This window comes from Thalassophryne amazonica, chromosome 13, assembly GCF_902500255.1.
Source record: "Thalassophryne amazonica chromosome 13, fThaAma1.1, whole genome shotgun sequence".
Taxonomy (NCBI): Eukaryota; Metazoa; Chordata; class Actinopteri; order Batrachoidiformes; family Batrachoididae; genus Thalassophryne; species Thalassophryne amazonica.
Window position 1 is genome coordinate 32107809 of NC_047115.1, and position 18517 is coordinate 32126325.

Sequence of the window (18517 nt, forward strand, 5' to 3'; positions counted from 1 at the left end):
ATTTACTGTATAATCAGCTATGCAATAAATCTGATTTGAACTGGCTTTCTGATAAAAGCTGAGACCTGAAAATGGGTTTTAGTGTAGATAGCATCATCTCAGTGTCTGACACATTTCTGCCTACAAACTTTAATATCTGTTTTTAAGGCACTTTGTGACCTGGATTAACTTGAAAAGATGGAAAATATGACCCCTTTAAAATTTAATGTCATGTTCTTAAAAGTGAACATGATAGTCTTTATATTCATATTGTCACACATAAACACACTTTCTGCCTCTTCAGGGCACGCACAACATGCACGTGCTGCTTTATTATTTTGCCTGAGCCTTCTGTGACCTCACAGGTTTTATTCTTTTTCGGCAGCTCTTACAAATGTGAAGCTGTGGGCCATTGACCGGCAATGTTTTCAGACCATTATGATGAGGACGGGCCTCATCAAGCACACAGAGTATATGGAGTTTCTGAAAAGGTGAGTGACGGAGGAGAATTGTCCCACAATGACAGACAAATGGCCTGAGCTGGGCTTTGATCTAAAATGCAATGAATTAATTAACAAAATGAATTCATGAGAATATGTGTGAGCTTTCTTCTTTCTTCTCAGGAGATCCTTTACTCCTCATTTTTGTGACTAAATTATATAACCAATCATTAATTTCTGGTGCATCACTTAAGGTGCCATGCATACTCTTGCAAGGTAAAAAATTTCTGCTCCTTTTAATTACTCTATCTGGATCTCTACACCTGAAGTACTTCTCCGCAGAGGAGTGGAGATGGAGGCAGGAGAAGCCTATTATCACATTAAAAGCCCGCGGAACCGGTTTTACAGCAGAATATAGGATAAAAGAAAAATTCATCAAAAGCGTGAGCATGGGGTACGTTGATCAAGATACATGAGATGCAATTATAGTGTAAACCTTTTTGTGTCTGCTGGGCACCTTTTCCGTCATCCACTTTAATCTTCATTAGCGTATGAAACTGGCATCACATTTTGCTGATATTACACATGCATTTGACTTTGTTTCAGGGGAGAAATGCACGCTTGTTCAGGCTCACCTCACCCCACAAACCGACATCAAAGCCTACACGGCTAATCTGCCTCATCAGTCTCATGTTGATCGCTATCAGCGGCTGTCAGGGTTTGATCCTGATTGCAATGACTGACCGTCGGCAGGAAGCGGGGACACTGGGTTCGCGAAAGGTCATGGCGCTGCAAAGTTTTATGTGACTGTGTCGCTATAACGGAAAACATCAATAGCTGCAGAGCCACGAATATGTTTCAGATGAGATAAAAATGCTTTATTGATGTGTGTTTCCTGTCAGGGATTGGAGCTATTTTGGTGAAGCTGCAACTAAAAAAAGACCGGTGCTCTCGTTACAGAGCGGTGCCTGGTAGTGTGCCACATCTGACAGCGCTCGCCTCCCTTGTAGCATTTGCATAAGCGTCCAAGAGAGGAGTAAATATTTATCGGAGGCACATAAAGCAAAGGCAATCTATGGGGGAAATCTGATTTTGAGTTCAAGTTCTGTTGATGGATAGTCTGTGTTAAAACTGTTCCATCCCTGCATTGTTTCCCAGCAGCAGCTTTCATAAAACAGCTGCAGTTTCAACAAAGACAAAAAATTAAAAAAATCGTGTCTATGTGAGTCTGGCATTCATCTGCTGTGAAATTATACATTAGTTCACCCAGATCACGGAGGAGAAAATGTGCAGAAAAAAGTGATGAAGAAATACCATTATAATACATAAAATTACATACAAAAAATCCGTACATGCGAGGATCTTTTATCACCCTTTTTCTCTATTATGGAATAAAACAAAGCAAGTCAAAAGCACATCACTTCATGAAAAGTAGTTGCAAAGGTAATTCCAAATGGGTTTTCTATAATCAGCTAACAAAGTAGTGGAAATCAGAAAGGTTTACAAAAGATGTGTCACAGGGGATTGATATTTGTAAGCCTGTTGAGTTCTTTCTTCTTTAGATTAACCATTTAACACCAGTCCAGCCTAGCACCCAGTAAGTAGAATTTGCAAGCTAATTAAATAAAAATGTCAATATATGAATAACAGTGGACAACAACAACAACATTTTTTTCTTGCATGGACTTTGAGAACTGATTTAGGGTCATTTTGGGGTGTTGAATCCAAATCTGAGCTCATATTTTCTCTATCACATTACATTTTTTTGCAATCTGCATGTTCCATATTGATGGATTATGCAAAAGGTGCTCATTCTCTCGCAGGTTTGGCACCACCAGTCTTACACAAAAGCAGCTTCAAAAGCATAGTTAGTTATCCAGCTTCGCAAAATGTGAACAGGTGAGGTGCATGAGACTGCAGCTTTTGCTTCAATGCTTGATACAAGAAATATGTTTTCATATCTTAAAATCATGATGTGATTGGCAAAAACTAACACCAGATTCGCATTCAGTGCTCCAAAATTGCCCAAAATCTATTGGAAAAACTCCATGCAAGAAAAATCGTGTTGACCAGTGTAATCTGATGGAATTGTAACTTGTACGAAACAAAATGAGCCAAAGTACAACATTTCGTATCCCAGCACTCCTGAAATAAATAAAACAGAAATACAAGATAATATCCACGGTAAAATTTACTGTCACATTTGAAGTTTCAGATGGTATCACTACTAGCATTAAATTTTATAGTCTTTCACTCTAATTTGACAGTAGGCCAGCAGGGGATTTTATTGATGGCTCAGTGGCCCTATTACCTTTCCACCTTGGTAACAGGAATGTGAAAAAAAAAGAAGCATCACAGCAGCTTAGTGGTTAATACTGTTGCCTCACAACGAGAAGGTCCTGGGATCACTTTTGTCTGGTCCTTCCTTGGAGTTTGCATGTTCTCCCCGTTTGTGTGGGTTCCTTCTGGGTGCTCCGGCTTCCTCTCACTTCTAAAGATTTAAATTTTCAATTAAATTTATTTTATTTGTATAGCGCATTTCACAACTATGCTGCCTTAATATGCTTCACACAAGTCAGGTCTAACCTTACCAACTCCCTTGAGCAAGCACACAGGCGATAGTGGCCAGCAAAACTCCCTCCGGTGACAATGAGGAAGAAACCTCAAACAGACCAGACTTAGAGAGGTGACTCACTGCATAGGCCATTCTAACATTTACAAGGTTTTTACAAATTACACAAGAATTTCTTTACAATCAGAAGAAACAGAAAAAAGAAAATACAGAACAGCAACAAACAACAAAACAGAGTCCTTAAATTAAATTAAAAAGCAGTCCATCTTGGGTCTTTCGTCTCTGTGCCTCCAAGTGGTTGAATAGGTAGGGTTTCCTGGGATCAATTGAAGAAATGCAGGTTCGGTGAATTGGTGACTAAATTGATCGTAAGTGAGCGAGGGTGAATGTTTGTGTCTATATGTGGCCCTGAGACAGACTGGTGTCCTGATGAGGGTGTACCCCGCCTCACGCCCCATGACTGAGGTGATAGGCTCCAGCATCCCTCCTCCCCCCACCACCCGTGATCATTGATTGGAGGAGGCAGGTATAAAAAAGAACTAATAAATGGATGTTTTTGCAAATTATGGAAAGGGTGTGCTTTTATCCTTATTTTTTTGTTTTTTTGTGTGAAATTTAGTTATGACAGAAAATGTACATCCATTTTCTATCCACCATGTCCAGTTTGTGCCAAAATAAGGACAGTAATAGTTCAACAATTCCAAATCTTTTTTGAAGTTACAAATTTCATATATAGCAACATCACAAAAGTTAATCCAAGCAGCTGACTTCACTAACTATTCCCCAAAATAATCATTCAATCATCATACCGTTCTCTGTTCATATTTTACTGTTTTGATCATCATCATTGAGCCTGAAATGGTCTAAACCTGATGCCAACTCAATTTTCTCAGAACTTAAAAGGTTTTCTCTCAGTTGCTTCTAAGTCAAAGACTTCTTTATCGTGTGTTCAGGAGTAATAAGCCTTTACTTATGGGTATTTCATTCAAGCTAAAATGCTCAAAAACACAGACGGGTTATAAAAGGTTAAGAAAAAATTCTCCATAACTGTGCCTATAAAAATCAAGCACATACATCAAAGGGAAGTGTTTCACACAGTAGACATTGTCCTTTCTTCATTTCTTGGTTAATGTAGGTGACTGTAATTTCACAGCAGTAGTGTTCCAAGCTCCATTGTGCAGCGTAAAGAAAGGTGATTGGTGCGTGGCCGCAGCTGGTTCCATTTCGCCTCTGTAGAGGAAGCAACAACAGAAGGATCAGCATCCTGGCTGTAGGTTGGGGGTGAGGTGAGATGGTTCAGATTACAGCAATAAAGCTCAGAAAATGAGAGGGGAAGACAGCAAGAGAGAGACGGGGGAGCAGGGAACGAAATGATACAGAGATAAGCCCTTTGTCCACCAACATGGGTTATTTTCTCCCCTCCTTGATAAACATTGAGTCGGTTTTATTTAGTAGGTTTGATAACAGGCAGATAACATTCACCGAGGCTGCCGGGAAGCAAACGGAACAAACACAAGTGTCTGGTTCTGCCGTGTTGAACTTTAGGACATGAGGTCCCGCTGTGCTCCCGGAGACCTCGCCAAATTCATGCTGATATATTTATATCCAAATACTGCGATGCACTTTACAGGCTGCAATATCGATCTTTATGTATTGTTGCTTTGCCCAGCAGACAGATTGGTGAAAAAAATATGGTCACCTGAGCCAAAGCCTGTACACACACACATACGCTGCCAGCTGCACATCTCTCTGTTTTTTAATTAGATATCCGCAAAAAAAAAAAAGTATTCACAAACACAAGATGCATAACCGTCTCATCTGCTATCTGAAAGCCTTTATTTCTTTGTCTCATGCAGTGTCCCCTCATTCCACGGCCTGCAGGAAGATATTCTCAGCAAGCTGGCTGACGTCCTTGAGGAGGTAAGTGCTTTGTTCCAAAGCCTTTGACTTCTGTGGCTCGAAGCTGCAGATATCAAACCGACTCTACACGTCTTGACAGACGTCAAGACGTGGTTTGGGTGTTGCGGGGTGCGGGGGGGGTAAATGCAATGAAGTGAGCATTGATAGATTTTGGAGCGGTTGTTGCTTTTAAGCTTTTTATGTTGAAATAAATGGAGATATAAATGGTTCACCTTCTAAGAGTGTCAATTTCATGACGCAGTTACACAGTCACCGGCAGACGCCTCAGCTTTCAGGAGTTTGGCCAGGAATCATTGTCATTTATTTTATTTCATACTGAAGGCTGACATCCACTTTGAGTTAAATGTCAACGTAGTAAGCTATCCTGCAGTAATATTATTTTGTTTAAATGGATGTCTAAGCTCTCGTTTTTCTTCACTGTAAAGCTGCAGTGTGTAGGATTTAGAGTTCATAACCATCTGTTCATCTTTATTATGTATAACAGTAAATCGTTGTTTTCATGAGCTTAGAATGAGACTTTTATATCTACATGGAGGGTGCCATGTTGAACTGCTATGTCAATACAGTAGCCCAAAAGGGACATACTTACTCAGTCTTACACATTTTGCAGTGCGTAAAGAAGAGGACTCCGTGGTTCTTGACCTATACACTGTTAAGTGGTTGCTTGTGGAGGCGAACAAGTTTGATAAGTTTGATAGGGAAGGAGAGGAAACATGATTTTTCATTGCCAAAGAAATGAAAATGTGAGAAAATAAATCGCAGCTGGCAATGGCATGATGCAATCTGCAACGTAACCACTAGATGGCACTAAACCCTACATACTGTTGATTTAAAGGACAGTTTATGACTGTTTTTAAAGCCTTGCTGTAGTTTTATTTTTACCCGAGGCCATCAAATATGGCCATTGGGTATTGCAAAGGCTTTGTGTCCATCCATCTGTCAGCATAAATCCAGTCCTATTAGTGCCAGAGTTTTCAAATTTACAGGGAAAACTGTTCAGTTTTGTTTGTGAATGGCGGGCATGACAGCCAGTCAGATTAGAGCTGCACCATGACGTCAGCGACTGGTCTTTCAAAAATTGCTTTGTTTTGTGTATTTATATACATGTTTCTCATATATTATGTAAAAGCTAGCAAGAAATAAACACTTCTAAAAGTGAAAACACTGTTTTTGGAACCTGATAACACCTCTGAACTTATTTACAAGACATTTCACACATGTTAGCTTGGTGACATCACAAGCTAGTAGCTAGCTACAAAACTCAGTTTCGTTTTTGTGTAACTATATGCTCTTTGTCATATACGAGTTATATATTTGTTTTATGTAAAAGCTAGCGATAAAGTTAAACACTTTGAAAACTGAAAATGCTGTTTTTGTAACCCGATAACACCTCTGGAGTGATTTAGAAGATATTTTGCAGATGTTAGTTAATTTCCTCTAACTCAAAGCAAACTTCCTATGGCGCTAAATTTATTTCATTAATATCTGAAAATGCACAGAGAGTGATCTACAAATATTCCTTGATTTGTACAACGTCCGCTCTTAAAACGTAAATACTGTTCTTGATTGATTGACTGATTGATAGAGGGGCTTTATTGAACATGTACAAATTGTACGTAAGTAAAAATAGGATCCTAATAATGAATTAAACAACTGCAAATTATAAAGAATACAATGCTCATATGGCTGAGGGTATTTTAGTATTGCGTTATATTTTCATATTATACCCTCTTGGCTCATGATCTTTTCTGTTTATGTCACGACAATATGTTAATGACACAACTCTTAAAACATTGTTTGAGTTGCTTGAGCTAATTTAAACTTTTTACTTTTTGCACATGCACAGTGACACAACCCATCATGCACAACCCATTCTGTACCAACATCCATGGCTGGATGTTGGTACCTAATGGGTTGTCTTAGGTATTTTCCAAACTGCTGACATGCTTGGTTATTTGGGAGAAGCATGTTCAGGGTCAACCTAGAATTGTCCAAAAAAGAAAGAAACATCTGATGACTGACTCTTCTCCTGGCAAAAATCCTGGGCATGGGTTCATCAAATTAAACACTGGAAGTTTGGAAAAACATGCCTGGTCTGAAGAGAGTGGATCCCCGCTGCAACATAGAGACAGTGGGGTCAACATTTCACATAAACAATATGAAAGCCTGGGTCCATCCTGCTTTGAATCAATAATTCAGGCTCCTAGTGTTGGTGTAATGTTGTGGCAACTGTGTGATATCATGGCAATCTGGGCCCAAATCACTGCGGAATGTTTCCAACACCTTGTTAAACCAATGTCACAAAGAATTAAGGCAGTTCTAAAAGCGAAACGGAAACCTAATCAAGTATATGTCACAAGTATTCAAAAGAATTCCATCATAGTTTGTTGTCACAGTCAGTTTAGGTCAGGATGATTTACTTTTTTATATATTTATTTGTTTGAGCTGCCTAAACACTATTTGGATGCTTGAAGAAAGGGTAAGTGTTAAGTGACATCCACAGGGAAGACAAACAGGTGTCACACCACAGCCCACTAAAGAACAGAACTAGTTGTTTAGATCACACATTTGGATTTACTTTATTTTGTTTAGGTAGCTCAGTGGGATAAGTAGTAAGGCTACCACTATGTTTACTTGGGTTCAATTCTTTGTCATTGGACAAGACACTTCATCTGCATTGTCCCAAACCAAACAACTATAAATGAGTACTGGCCTTGGTTGGAAACACAAAAACAACTAGGACTGCAAGCAGTCATATACGGGCCCTCGTTCCATGCGACCGCCTACCCAGGCCAGTGGGTGCCCTTGTGACCACATGTGGGCATGTGCATGCAGGGGCAACCACTCATCACATAGTTAAAATTTTAAACAAATCACACAATGCATCAAGGAGTTATGACATGTTGATTGTTCATCCACTAGGGGGCGCTCAGTGTAAAAACAGAGGGGCTGGGTGTGTTCAGGGGCCAACCGTCATCATACATGTGACGTTTCAAGTCAATCAGGCAAAGCATGAAGGAGTTATCATGACTTGATGTTCCATGGCAAAGGGTTAAAATGGCGGCACCATAGCGGCCACACCCTTCAACATAGAGAAAAGCTTTCGATAACTTTTGGTCAGTATCGTCTGTGGGTGATGTGGAAGAAATTTGAAGTGCATTGGACAAAATCCCTAGGAGGAGTTCGTTCAAATACAACATGTGGAAATCACGCCAAAATGAGAAGAAAATTCAAAATGGCCGACTTCCTGTTTGGAGTAGACCCATGGTGCAAGAGACTTTTTTCTACGTCTACGCAAGTCACATGTGTACCAATTTTCATCTCCATACTCCAAAAAAACCCCTATGTGGAGGGGTTTTTGAATGTTTCAAGGGGGCGCTATTGAGGCATTTTGCTCCGCCCATGGGCGACGCCCCTGTGAATTGTAAGAGGTTGTCGTGCTCGACCTGTGTATCAATTTTCATGATGATGTGACAAAATTAAAGCCGTCAAAAGGAAGAACGTAATTTCATGGCGAATGGTTAATATTCGGCACGCCGCCACACTGACGCCGTTACTCCTAACTTCACGGCGTTCATCGCCTACGTTCACCAATTTGTTCTGCATGTTTTAGAAGTGGAATGAAGTTGATTGGGTTAAGTATGTGACATCAGGACATCTTAAAGTAAAAATAGGATCTTTCTCACCACCACCAGGGGACGCTATGGCGCAAGTGGGAACTTAAGATATGTAGACGTTCAGGGTGGAGCCCTCATCATTTCCAGCAAGTTTGAAGGATTTACGATGAAGTATGTGGGCGTGACAGCCGTTCGAAGTGAAATGGCGTGCTCCGAAAAGCTCGCCAAAGTTTGATGACCCCTAGCAGCCACGCCTTTTGACTTAATTAGAATCTTTTGATAACTTTTGATCACCATTGTGTTGTGATGATTTTGACCAAATTTGAAGACGATTGGATGAAATCCCTAGGATGAGTTTGTTCAAATGTAAGTAGTGGAAATGGGCAAAAATGGCAAAAATTTGCTCAAAATCGAAACTTAAAATCAAAATGGCTGACTTCCTGTCGATATTTCACCTTTTTCGTGCATCCTGGCATGGTAAATATGTGTACCGAATTTCGTGAGGCTACGACGAAAAAAGCCCAATGCGGAGGGGTTTTTCAAATTTTCTAGGGGGCGCTATTTCGTGATTTTTTTGTGACCATGTGCGATGCCCCCAAAATATCGAATTTCGGATCCGGCCGGACGACTTTGGAAAGTTTGGTGAGTTTTTGAGCATGGGAAGAGGCCGAAATTTCGATTTCAAGAGTGAGAATAATAATAATAATAATAATAATAATAATAATAATAATAATAATAAACACTGCAATTACAATAGGGTCCTCGTAGGACGTTGCCTACTCGGGCCCTAAATAATAATAATAATAATAAACAGCGCAATTACAATAGAGTCCTCGTAGGACATTGCCTACTCGGGCCCTAATGATGTTTTAATCATGTATATACTAATATAAACAGCAGGTTGGTCATCTTTTGGTCATTATTGGCAGTGTCCCACAGCAGCCCATAGTCAATGGTCTTGAAATGGAGCATTGCCTTCACCTGGTGGACATTTACCATTAATGCATGTTCCGCCAAGAGCCCTAGTTATAGATAATATAAAAACTAGAGTCACAAATGATGAAACCGAGCTGTCATGTCACTGCACCATGAATCAGTTGACAGGCAACAGGGATACTTCACAGCAAGTTTCTACCTCGATCTTTTGTTAACGCAAGCATTCTGTCATAGTAGTGGTCATAAATCACATTAGCTATACCCACAAAGTTTGAGATCAAATCCAGAACACATGTTGTGAAGATTTATTTCACTATGTTCCACTATGGACAAAAGCTATTTGTAATGGCAGAACAGATGTGAAACTGACTGCTGGAATACTGTACAGGATCAGTGCCTTAAACTAGCTGTTGCTTACGACAGGGGGAGTTTCTACATGCACGGTGACTTGTGGAATTTTGGCATAGTTCATTATGCAACCCCAACCATATTTAATTGTAAAAACATATTTTACACAGCATGTCGTCTTTAAAGTCTACTCACAACAATCACAGTATGGTAATGAAGCCTCAAGGTGAACCAATTTGATGATTAAGTTTACTTTCTTGGAAGTCATCCAAATTTTTAAGGTCAGATCACCTATAAGTCTTTTCCAGACAGACTCAATTTCCCTCATGTGACATTAGTTGTATTTCAGATCTGCGGTTGCACTCACTGGTCCATTTTTTTTAACAAACCCTAAGGCGACAAAGGGTTTGTCTTTGTAGTAATCAACACAGGTTTGCGCTGCTTAAGTGTGACACCATTGTGAGTTTAAGTACATCCCTGTGCTCTCCTGCCCAGACCAATTAGCATCAAAATCATGTTTTACTTGCACTTTTGCAGCAGATTAAATTTTTGTGTGACAATAATGCCCAGTATCATTCTGTTTTAAAGGTCCCTGCCCCAGGATTGTTCAGTCAGAGTCTTTTAAGTGGTCTGTTAATATTTCTGTGTAGTTGCACAGCAGTGTGACTATTTGCAGTATTTTTGGCCAGTTGCCCTTGTCTTTGTAAGTGTGCACAATTAGAGACATTTTTGTGGGTGAATGTAAGACATAATATACATATCTGCACCGCATCTTTAATATTGTGAAAGTATTTAAGTACATGATGCATTTCAGTATCATTACCCCACATGTCTACAAAGTGGAGCTAGCAGGGTTTTCACTGGTGTGTGTGTGTGTGTGTGTGTGTGTGTGTGTGTGTGTGTGTGTGTGTGTGTGTGTGTGTGTGTGTGTGTGTGTGTGTGTGTGTGTGTGTGTGTGTGTGTACCTGTGGACAAGATAATTCAAAAATGGCTGGACAGATTTCCTTTAAACTTGGGGGAAATAGTACTTGGATAGATATGTAGAGGTGATTAGATTTTGGAGTACTTTAGTCAAAGGTCAATGAAAACATGGCTCAAAAACATCTGTTTTTGTACCACGAAGCCTAAATGGATAATCTAAAGTGCATATTGATTGGCAGAATATTTGTAGTTTATTTGTATTTTTGAGGCAGCATGGTGGATTAGTGGTTAGAACTGTTGCCTCACAGCAAGAAGGTCATGGGATCAATTCCCAATTTGTGGCCTTTCTGTGTGGAGTTTGCATGTTCTCCCCATGTTTGCGTGGGTTCTCTCCGGGTGCACCGGCTTCCTCCCACATCCAAAAACCTGCAGGTTAGGTGAATTGGAAATTTTAAATTGTCCTTTGGTGTGCATGTGGGTGTGAATGTGTTTGTTTGTCTATATGTGGACCTGTGATAGACTGGCATCTTGTCCAGGGTGTACCCCGCCTCACGCCCTATGACTGCTGGGATAGGCTCCAGCCCCCCATGACCCTTAATTGGAGTAAATGGGTATAGAAAATGGATGGATGGTGTGATTGAAGTCACACAAAATTCATATGATGAAGTCATACAAAACACCATTACAAACATATGTATATTTACTTGTACATTTATATTGTGGTGAGGGCCAGACTATGCATGCGCCCTCTGAGGCCTTTCCTTTATACAAGAAGTACCACTTTACAAAACTGCACATTATCATGCTGTAGTACAGAGCACGTAGCTCAGTGAGAGAAAGAGTTGGGCAGTTACTATTTAGACCTGCGTTCAACTCATGCTCATGCCGCCTGTTGCTTTCTTTGGAAAGACGCTTACCTGCAGTGTCCCGGTCCACCCGTCTACACTGGCTTTGGCTGGCGAAGTAACCTGCAATGTACTATGAGTCACAGACTCTTATCCACTTTATAGTACAGAATCCAGGCAAACATACTTACCTTCCAACAAGTAGGTTCACAGTTCAGGGCCACCTGCTCCCTGTTCTCCATGTACAGCTGGAGCTGCATGAGGAAGCACATCTGCAGCAAAACCTGTGCCAAATTAACATGTGGATACATACCTCTGTGCCGTGGTGACTCTGAGTAAAAACAGAAGAAACAAAAAGAATGTACCACGCTGTAGTGACTGTTACATTGTTGTATATGTAGCATTTTTTCTTAGAATTTCTTCAGTATCATATTTCTTGTCTCACAGCAGCATATTCACCTCTTCTCTTATTTATTATCGAGGAAACTGCCGCAGCATTACACATTATATCAAAATGGCATTTGCCACATTGAAACTTTAACATCAACTGTAGTACAAGGGTAATTTTCTTTAAATGGGCAAAGGAAGCACTAATGATAATCCAATAAAAATAGAGTGTCAAGAGGGTAGCAATGAAGCTCAAAGTGAATCACTTCAACTCATTTATTCTTCGAATGAGGAATATTTTAAAGGAACTAGGGGATGGAAATGTGTGTGTTAAAGCGAAACACCATCAGTGACTGAAATGGAAAGTGTAAAGTGGTTACGACAAGAACCACTGGGAATACAAAGAGAGAAAACTATCAAACTAAGTGTCTAAATGGCTTCACATTTAGGTCGAGCCACTTGTGATGTTAAAAACAGGCTTATCTCAGACGATCCAATGCCAGAGTGTGATCAGGAGCTCGTCATACTCGGATCATCAAACCAATGTGAAAGCTCTAATCTATCACGCCAGTAATTAAATTATTAAGAGGAAATCATGTTGGATTTGTGCAAATGAGTCACGTGAGTGAACTGAGGGAATACACACAGTTACATGGGATGATGTTAACATGCACTTCCTAAGAAGCTCTGACTTTCATGTGAAAGTCAGAGCCTTGTGGTTTTGACTCTTGCTTGCCTCTACTGGTGGTTGGCTCTCACTGCGGTATTGTATCACTTCCTGTTCCGGAGCACAGCGGTGTTTTGCTGCATCTGTTAGCTGTTTAATCTGCGCAGTTAGATTGATCTAGTTACCTAGATAACGATTTGCTTCACAGTGTAATCTTCACGTGCCTTAACTAAAGCACTCCCTCTGCTGAATCACCTCTAAATTATTTACACATTATTCACTTTGTGTGTTTGTAGGAATCCGCTAGCTTAGCGCAGCTACTAGCTCTTAGCCGGTTTAGCATGGTGGCTTCTCCTGTCTCTCCCGCACTTTTCTGCTCTGGGTGTGAAATGTTTAGTTATTCCTCGGCCTCCTTTAGCAGTAATGGTACTTGTAATAAGTGTAGCTTATTCGTAGTTTTGGAGGCCAGGCTGGGCAAATTGGAGACTCGGCTCCGCACCGTGGAAAATTCTACAGCTAGCCAGGCCCCTGTAGTCGGTGCGGACCAAGGTAGCTTAGCCGCCGTTAGTTTCCCTCTGGCAGATCCCGAGCAGCCGGGAAAGCAGGCCGACTGGGTGACTGTGACGAGGAAGCGTAGCCCTAAACAGAAGTCCCGTGTACACTGCCAACCCGTTCACATTTCTAACCGTTTTTCCCCACTCGACGACACACCCGCCGAGGATCAAACTCTGGTTATTGGCAACTCTGTTTTGAGAAATGTGAAGTTAGCGACACCAGCAACCATAGCCAATTGTCTTCTGGGGGCCAGAGCAGGTGACACTGAAGGAAATTTGAAACTGCTGGCTAAGGCTAAGCGTAAATTTGGTAAGATTATAATTCACGTCGGCAGTAATGACACCTGGTTACGCCTAAAATTAACATTGAATCGGTGTGTAACTTTGCAAAAACAATGTCGGACTCTGTAGTTTTCTCTGGGCCCCTCCCCAGTCGGACCGGGAGTGACATGTTTAGCCGCATGTTCTCCTTGAATTGCTGGCTGTCTGAGTGGTGTCCAAAAAATGAGGTGGGCTTCATAGATAATTGGCAAAGCTTCTGGGGAAAACCTGGTCTTGTTAGGAGAGACGGCATCCATCCCACTTTGGATGGAGCAGCTCTCATTTCTAGAAATCTGGCCAATTTTCTTAAATCCTCCAAACCGTGACTATCCAGGGTTGGGACCAGGAAGCAGAGTTGTAGTCTTACACACCTCTCTGCAGCTTCTCTCCCCCTGCCATCCCCTCATTACCCCATCCCCGTAGAGACGGTGCCTGCTCCCAGACCACCAATAACCAGCAAAAATCTATTTAAGCATAAAAATTCAAAAAGAAAAAATAATATAGCACCTCCAACTGCACCACAGACTAAAACAGTTAAATGTGGTCTATTAAACATTAGGTCTCTTTCTTCTAAGTCCCTGTTAGTAAATGATATAATAATTGATCAACATATTGATTTATTCTGCCTTACAGAAACCTGGTTACAGCAGGATGAATATGTTAGTTTAAATGAGTCAACACCCTCGAGTCACACTAACTGCCAGAATGCTCGTAGCACGGGCCGAGGCGGAGGATTAACAGCAATCTTCCATTCCAGCTTATTAATTAATCAAAAACCCAGACAGAGCTTTAATTCATTTGAAAGCTTGACTCTTAGTCTTGTCCATCCAAATTGGAAGTCCCCAAAACCAGTTTTATTTGTTATTATCTATCGTCCACCTGGTCGTTACTGTGAGTTTCTCTGTGAATTTTCAGACCTTTTGTCTGACTTAGTGCTTAGCTCAGATAAGATAATTATAGTGGGCGATTTTAACATCCACACAGATGCTGAGAATGACAGCCTCAACACTGCATTTAATCTATTATTAGACTCAATTGGCTTTGCTCAAACTGTAAATGAGTCCACCCGCCACTTTAATCATATCTTAGATCTGTTCTGACTTATGGTATGGAAATTGAAGACTTAACAGTATTCCCTGAAAACTCCCTTCTGTCTGATCATTTCTTAATAACATTTACATTTACTCTGATGGACTACCCAGCAGTGGGGAATAAGTTTCATTACACTAGAAGTCTTTCAGAAAGCGCTGTAACTAGGTTTAAGGATATGATTCCTTCTTTATGTTCTCTAATGCCATATACCAACACAGTGCAGAGTAGCTACCTAAACTCTGTAAGTGAGATAGAGTATCTCGTCAATAGTTTTACACCCTCATTGAAGACAACTTTGGATGCTGTAGCTCCTCTGAAAAAGAGAGCTTTAAATCAGAAGTGCCTGACTCCGTGGTATAACTCACAAACTCGCAGCTTAAAGCAGATAACCCGTAAGTTGGAGAGGAAATGGCGTCTCACTAATTTAGAAGATCTTCGCTTAGCCTGGAAAAAGAGTCTGTTGCTCTATAAAAAAGCCCTCCGTAAAGCTAGGACATCTTACTACTCATCACTAATTGAAGAAAATAAGAACAACCCCAGGTTTCTTGTCAGCACTGTAGCCAGGCTGACAAAGAGTCAGAGCTCTATTGAGCCGAGTATTCCTTTAACTTTAACTAGTAATGACTTCATGACTTTCTTTGCTAATAAAATTTTAACTATGAGAGAAAAAATTACTCATAACCATCCCAAAGACATATCGTTATCTTTGGCTGCTTTCAGTGATGCCGGTATTTGGTTAGACTCTTTCTCTCAGATTGTTCTGTCTGAGTTATTTTCATTAGTTACTTCATCCAAACCATCAACATGTCTATTAGACCCCATTCCTACCAGGCTGCTCAAGGAAGCCCTACCATTATTTAATGCTTCAATCTTAAATATGATCAATCTATCTTTATTAGTTGGCTATGTACCACAGGCTTTTAAGGTGGCAGTAATTAAACCATTACTTAAAAAGCCATCACTTGACCCAGCTATCTTAGCTAATTATAGACCAATCTCCAACCTTCCTTTTCTCTCAAAAATTCTTGAAAGGGTAGTTGTAAAACAGCTAACTGATCATCTGCAGAGGAATGGTCTATTTGAAGTGTTTCAGTCAGGTTTTAGAATTCATCATAGTACAGAAACAGCATTAGTGAAGGTTACAAATGATCTTCTTATGGCCTCAGAGAGTGGACTCATCTCTGTGCTTGTTCTGTTAGACCTCAGTGCTGCTTTTGATACTGTTGACCATACAATTTTATTACAGAGATTAGAGCATGCCATAGGTATTAAAGGCACTGCGCTGCGGTGGTTTGAATCATATTTATCTAATAGATTACAATTTGTTCATGTAAATGGGGAAACGTCTTCACAGACTAAGCTTAATTATGGAGTTCCACAAGGTTCTGTGCTAGGACCAATTTTATTCACTTTATACATGCTTCCCTTAGGCAGTATTATTAGACGGCATTGCTTAAATTTTCATTGTTACGCAGATGATACCCAGCTTTATCTATCCGTGAAGCCAGAGGACACACACCAATTAGCTAAACTGCAGGATTGTCTTACAGACATAAAGACATGGATGACCTCTAATTTCCTTCTTTTAAACTCAGATAAAACTGAAGTTATTGTACTTGGCCCCACAAATCTTAGAAACATGGTGTCTAACCAGATCCTTACTCTGGATGGCATTACCCTGACCTCTAGTAATACTGTGAGAAATCTTGGAGTCATTTTTGATCAGGATATGTCATTCAAAGTGCATATTAAACAAATATGTAGGACTGCTTTTTTGCATTTACGCAATATCTCTAAAATTAGAAAGGTCTTGTCTCAGAGTGATGTTGAAAAACTAATTCATGCATTTATTTCCTCTAGGCTGGACTATTGTAATTCATTATTATCAGGTTGTCCTAAAAGTTCCCTGAAAAGCCTTCAGTTAATTCAAAATGCTGCAGCTAGAGTACTAACGGGGACTAGAAGGAGAGAGCATATCTCACCCATATTGGCCTCTCTTCATTGGCTTCCTGTTAATTCTAGAATAGAATTTAAAATTCTTCTTCTTACTTATAAGGTTTTGAATAATCAGGTCCCATCTTATCTTAGGGACCTCATAGTACCATATCACCCCAATAGAGCGCTTCGCTCTCAGACTGCAGGCTTACTTGTAGTTCCTAGGGTTTGTAAGAGTAGAATGGGAGGCAGAGCCTTCAGCTTTCAGGCTCCTCTCCTGTGGAACCAGCTCCCAATTCAGATCAGGGAGACAGACACCCTCTCTACTTTTAAGATTAGGCTTAAAACTTTCCTTTTTGCTAAAGCTTATAGTTAGGGCTGGATCAGGTGACCCTGAACCATCCCTTAGTTATGCTGCTATAGACTTAGACTGCTGGGGGGTTCCCATGATGCACTGAGTGTTTCTTTCTCTTTTTGCTCTGTATGCACCACTCAGCATTTAATCATTAGTGATTGATCTCTGCTCCCCTCCACAGCATGTCTTTTTCCTGGTTCTCTCCCTCAGCCCCAACCAGTCCCAGCAGAAGACTGACCCTCCCTGAGCCTGGTTCTGCTGGAGGTTTCTTCCTGTTAAAAGGGAGTTTTTCCTTCCCACTGTCGCCAAGTGCTTGCTCACAGGGGGTCCTTTTGATCGTTGGGGTTTTTACGTAATTATTGTATGGCCTTGCCTTACAATATAAGGCGCCTTGGGGCAACTGTTTGTTTTGATTTGGCGCTATATAAATAAAATTGATTGATTGATTGATTGAAAACACTTCTAAATTAGGCCATAAAAGTTTATGGAAAATTAAAACCACTACAAATGCAAAACGTATATCCTTATTTTATTTTGACATTACTGAGATGATGTTTGCTTCACCAGAGAGATGCAGGTTTTCACCTCCCATCAAAGCCAATCTATTTTATTTGTATGGCACCAAATCTCAAAAGGCATCATGCCAAGGCAATTTACAGTTAGGGCAGGCTGAGGCGGAATGCTGTATTAAATAATTTACAAAGACACAAAATTCCCTCCAGAGCAAGCACAAGATGGCAATGGCAAGGAGGAAAAAAAACAAACAAACAAAAAAACAACTCGCTTTTACCAGGAAGAAACCTCAAGTAAGACCAGACTCTGTGGAGGGGCCATCTCCCATAAGTGCCTGTGATGGTGATGGTGTGGAGTGGGGTGTGTTGGGAAGGGGCTGAAAGGTTTTATCCATGCTAATGCTCCCCTGAAGCATTTGCTTAAAAAAAACAAACAAACAAACAAAAAAACAAAAAGCAGTCTGAAGGACCTCAATGACATGGTGAGATGCTGAAGGGTTTCACTCTTTCATGTCTGTGACATATACATATTATTATTACTATTATTACTATTAGTATTAGTAATAATATTAGTATTAGTATTACTCTTATTGTTATTATTATTATTAATAATAATAATAATAATAGAGTCCCCTGGCAGCCTAGGCCTATTGCAACATAACGAATGGACTGTCTAGGAAGCCTGGGCCAAGTTAAATATGAGCTTTGTTATAGATGAATGTTTCAGAAATTATAGTGGAAAGTTATTAGACAGGAGAGACATGTGATGGCTATTTAATGTCTTGTTTGTCTATTTGCTGATTACTTAAAATCTAATAAACTTGATTTTATGAAATGCAGTACAAATATTGATTGATATGTGAGGGTGGATCCACCGACTTACTAAAATTAAGTAAGTCCTATAGACCCATTGGTCTGGATACTATAGTGTGAAGCAGATGAGAGTCTAGTCTATGACTCCAAACCTGGAGGGGATGCCAGTCCATTGCAGGTTACCTCTTCAGCCAAGGCTGCTTGGTGTGCTGATGAAGTATATTGCATAAGGATACAGACATGTAGCCTGAAGCACACACCTGGGATCAAATCCTGGTCTGTAGATTTCTCATACAACTCCTT

The 18517-nt window shown here is 40.3% G+C and overlaps 1 protein-coding gene across 2 annotated transcripts in view; it reads left to right on the plus strand.

Moving 5' to 3' along the window:
• Positions 1 to 18517, plus strand: part of LOC117523141 (cGMP-dependent protein kinase 1) — a 460927-nt gene that overhangs the window by 344432 nt on the left and 97978 nt on the right. For both annotated transcript variants that reach the window (XM_034184573.1, XM_034184572.1), the window contains exons 4-5: positions 365 to 470; positions 4848 to 4911. In XM_034184573.1, the coding sequence (XP_034040464.1) occupies positions 365 to 470; positions 4848 to 4911 (170 nt within the window). The remainder of the gene's footprint in view (positions 1 to 364; positions 471 to 4847; positions 4912 to 18517) is intronic.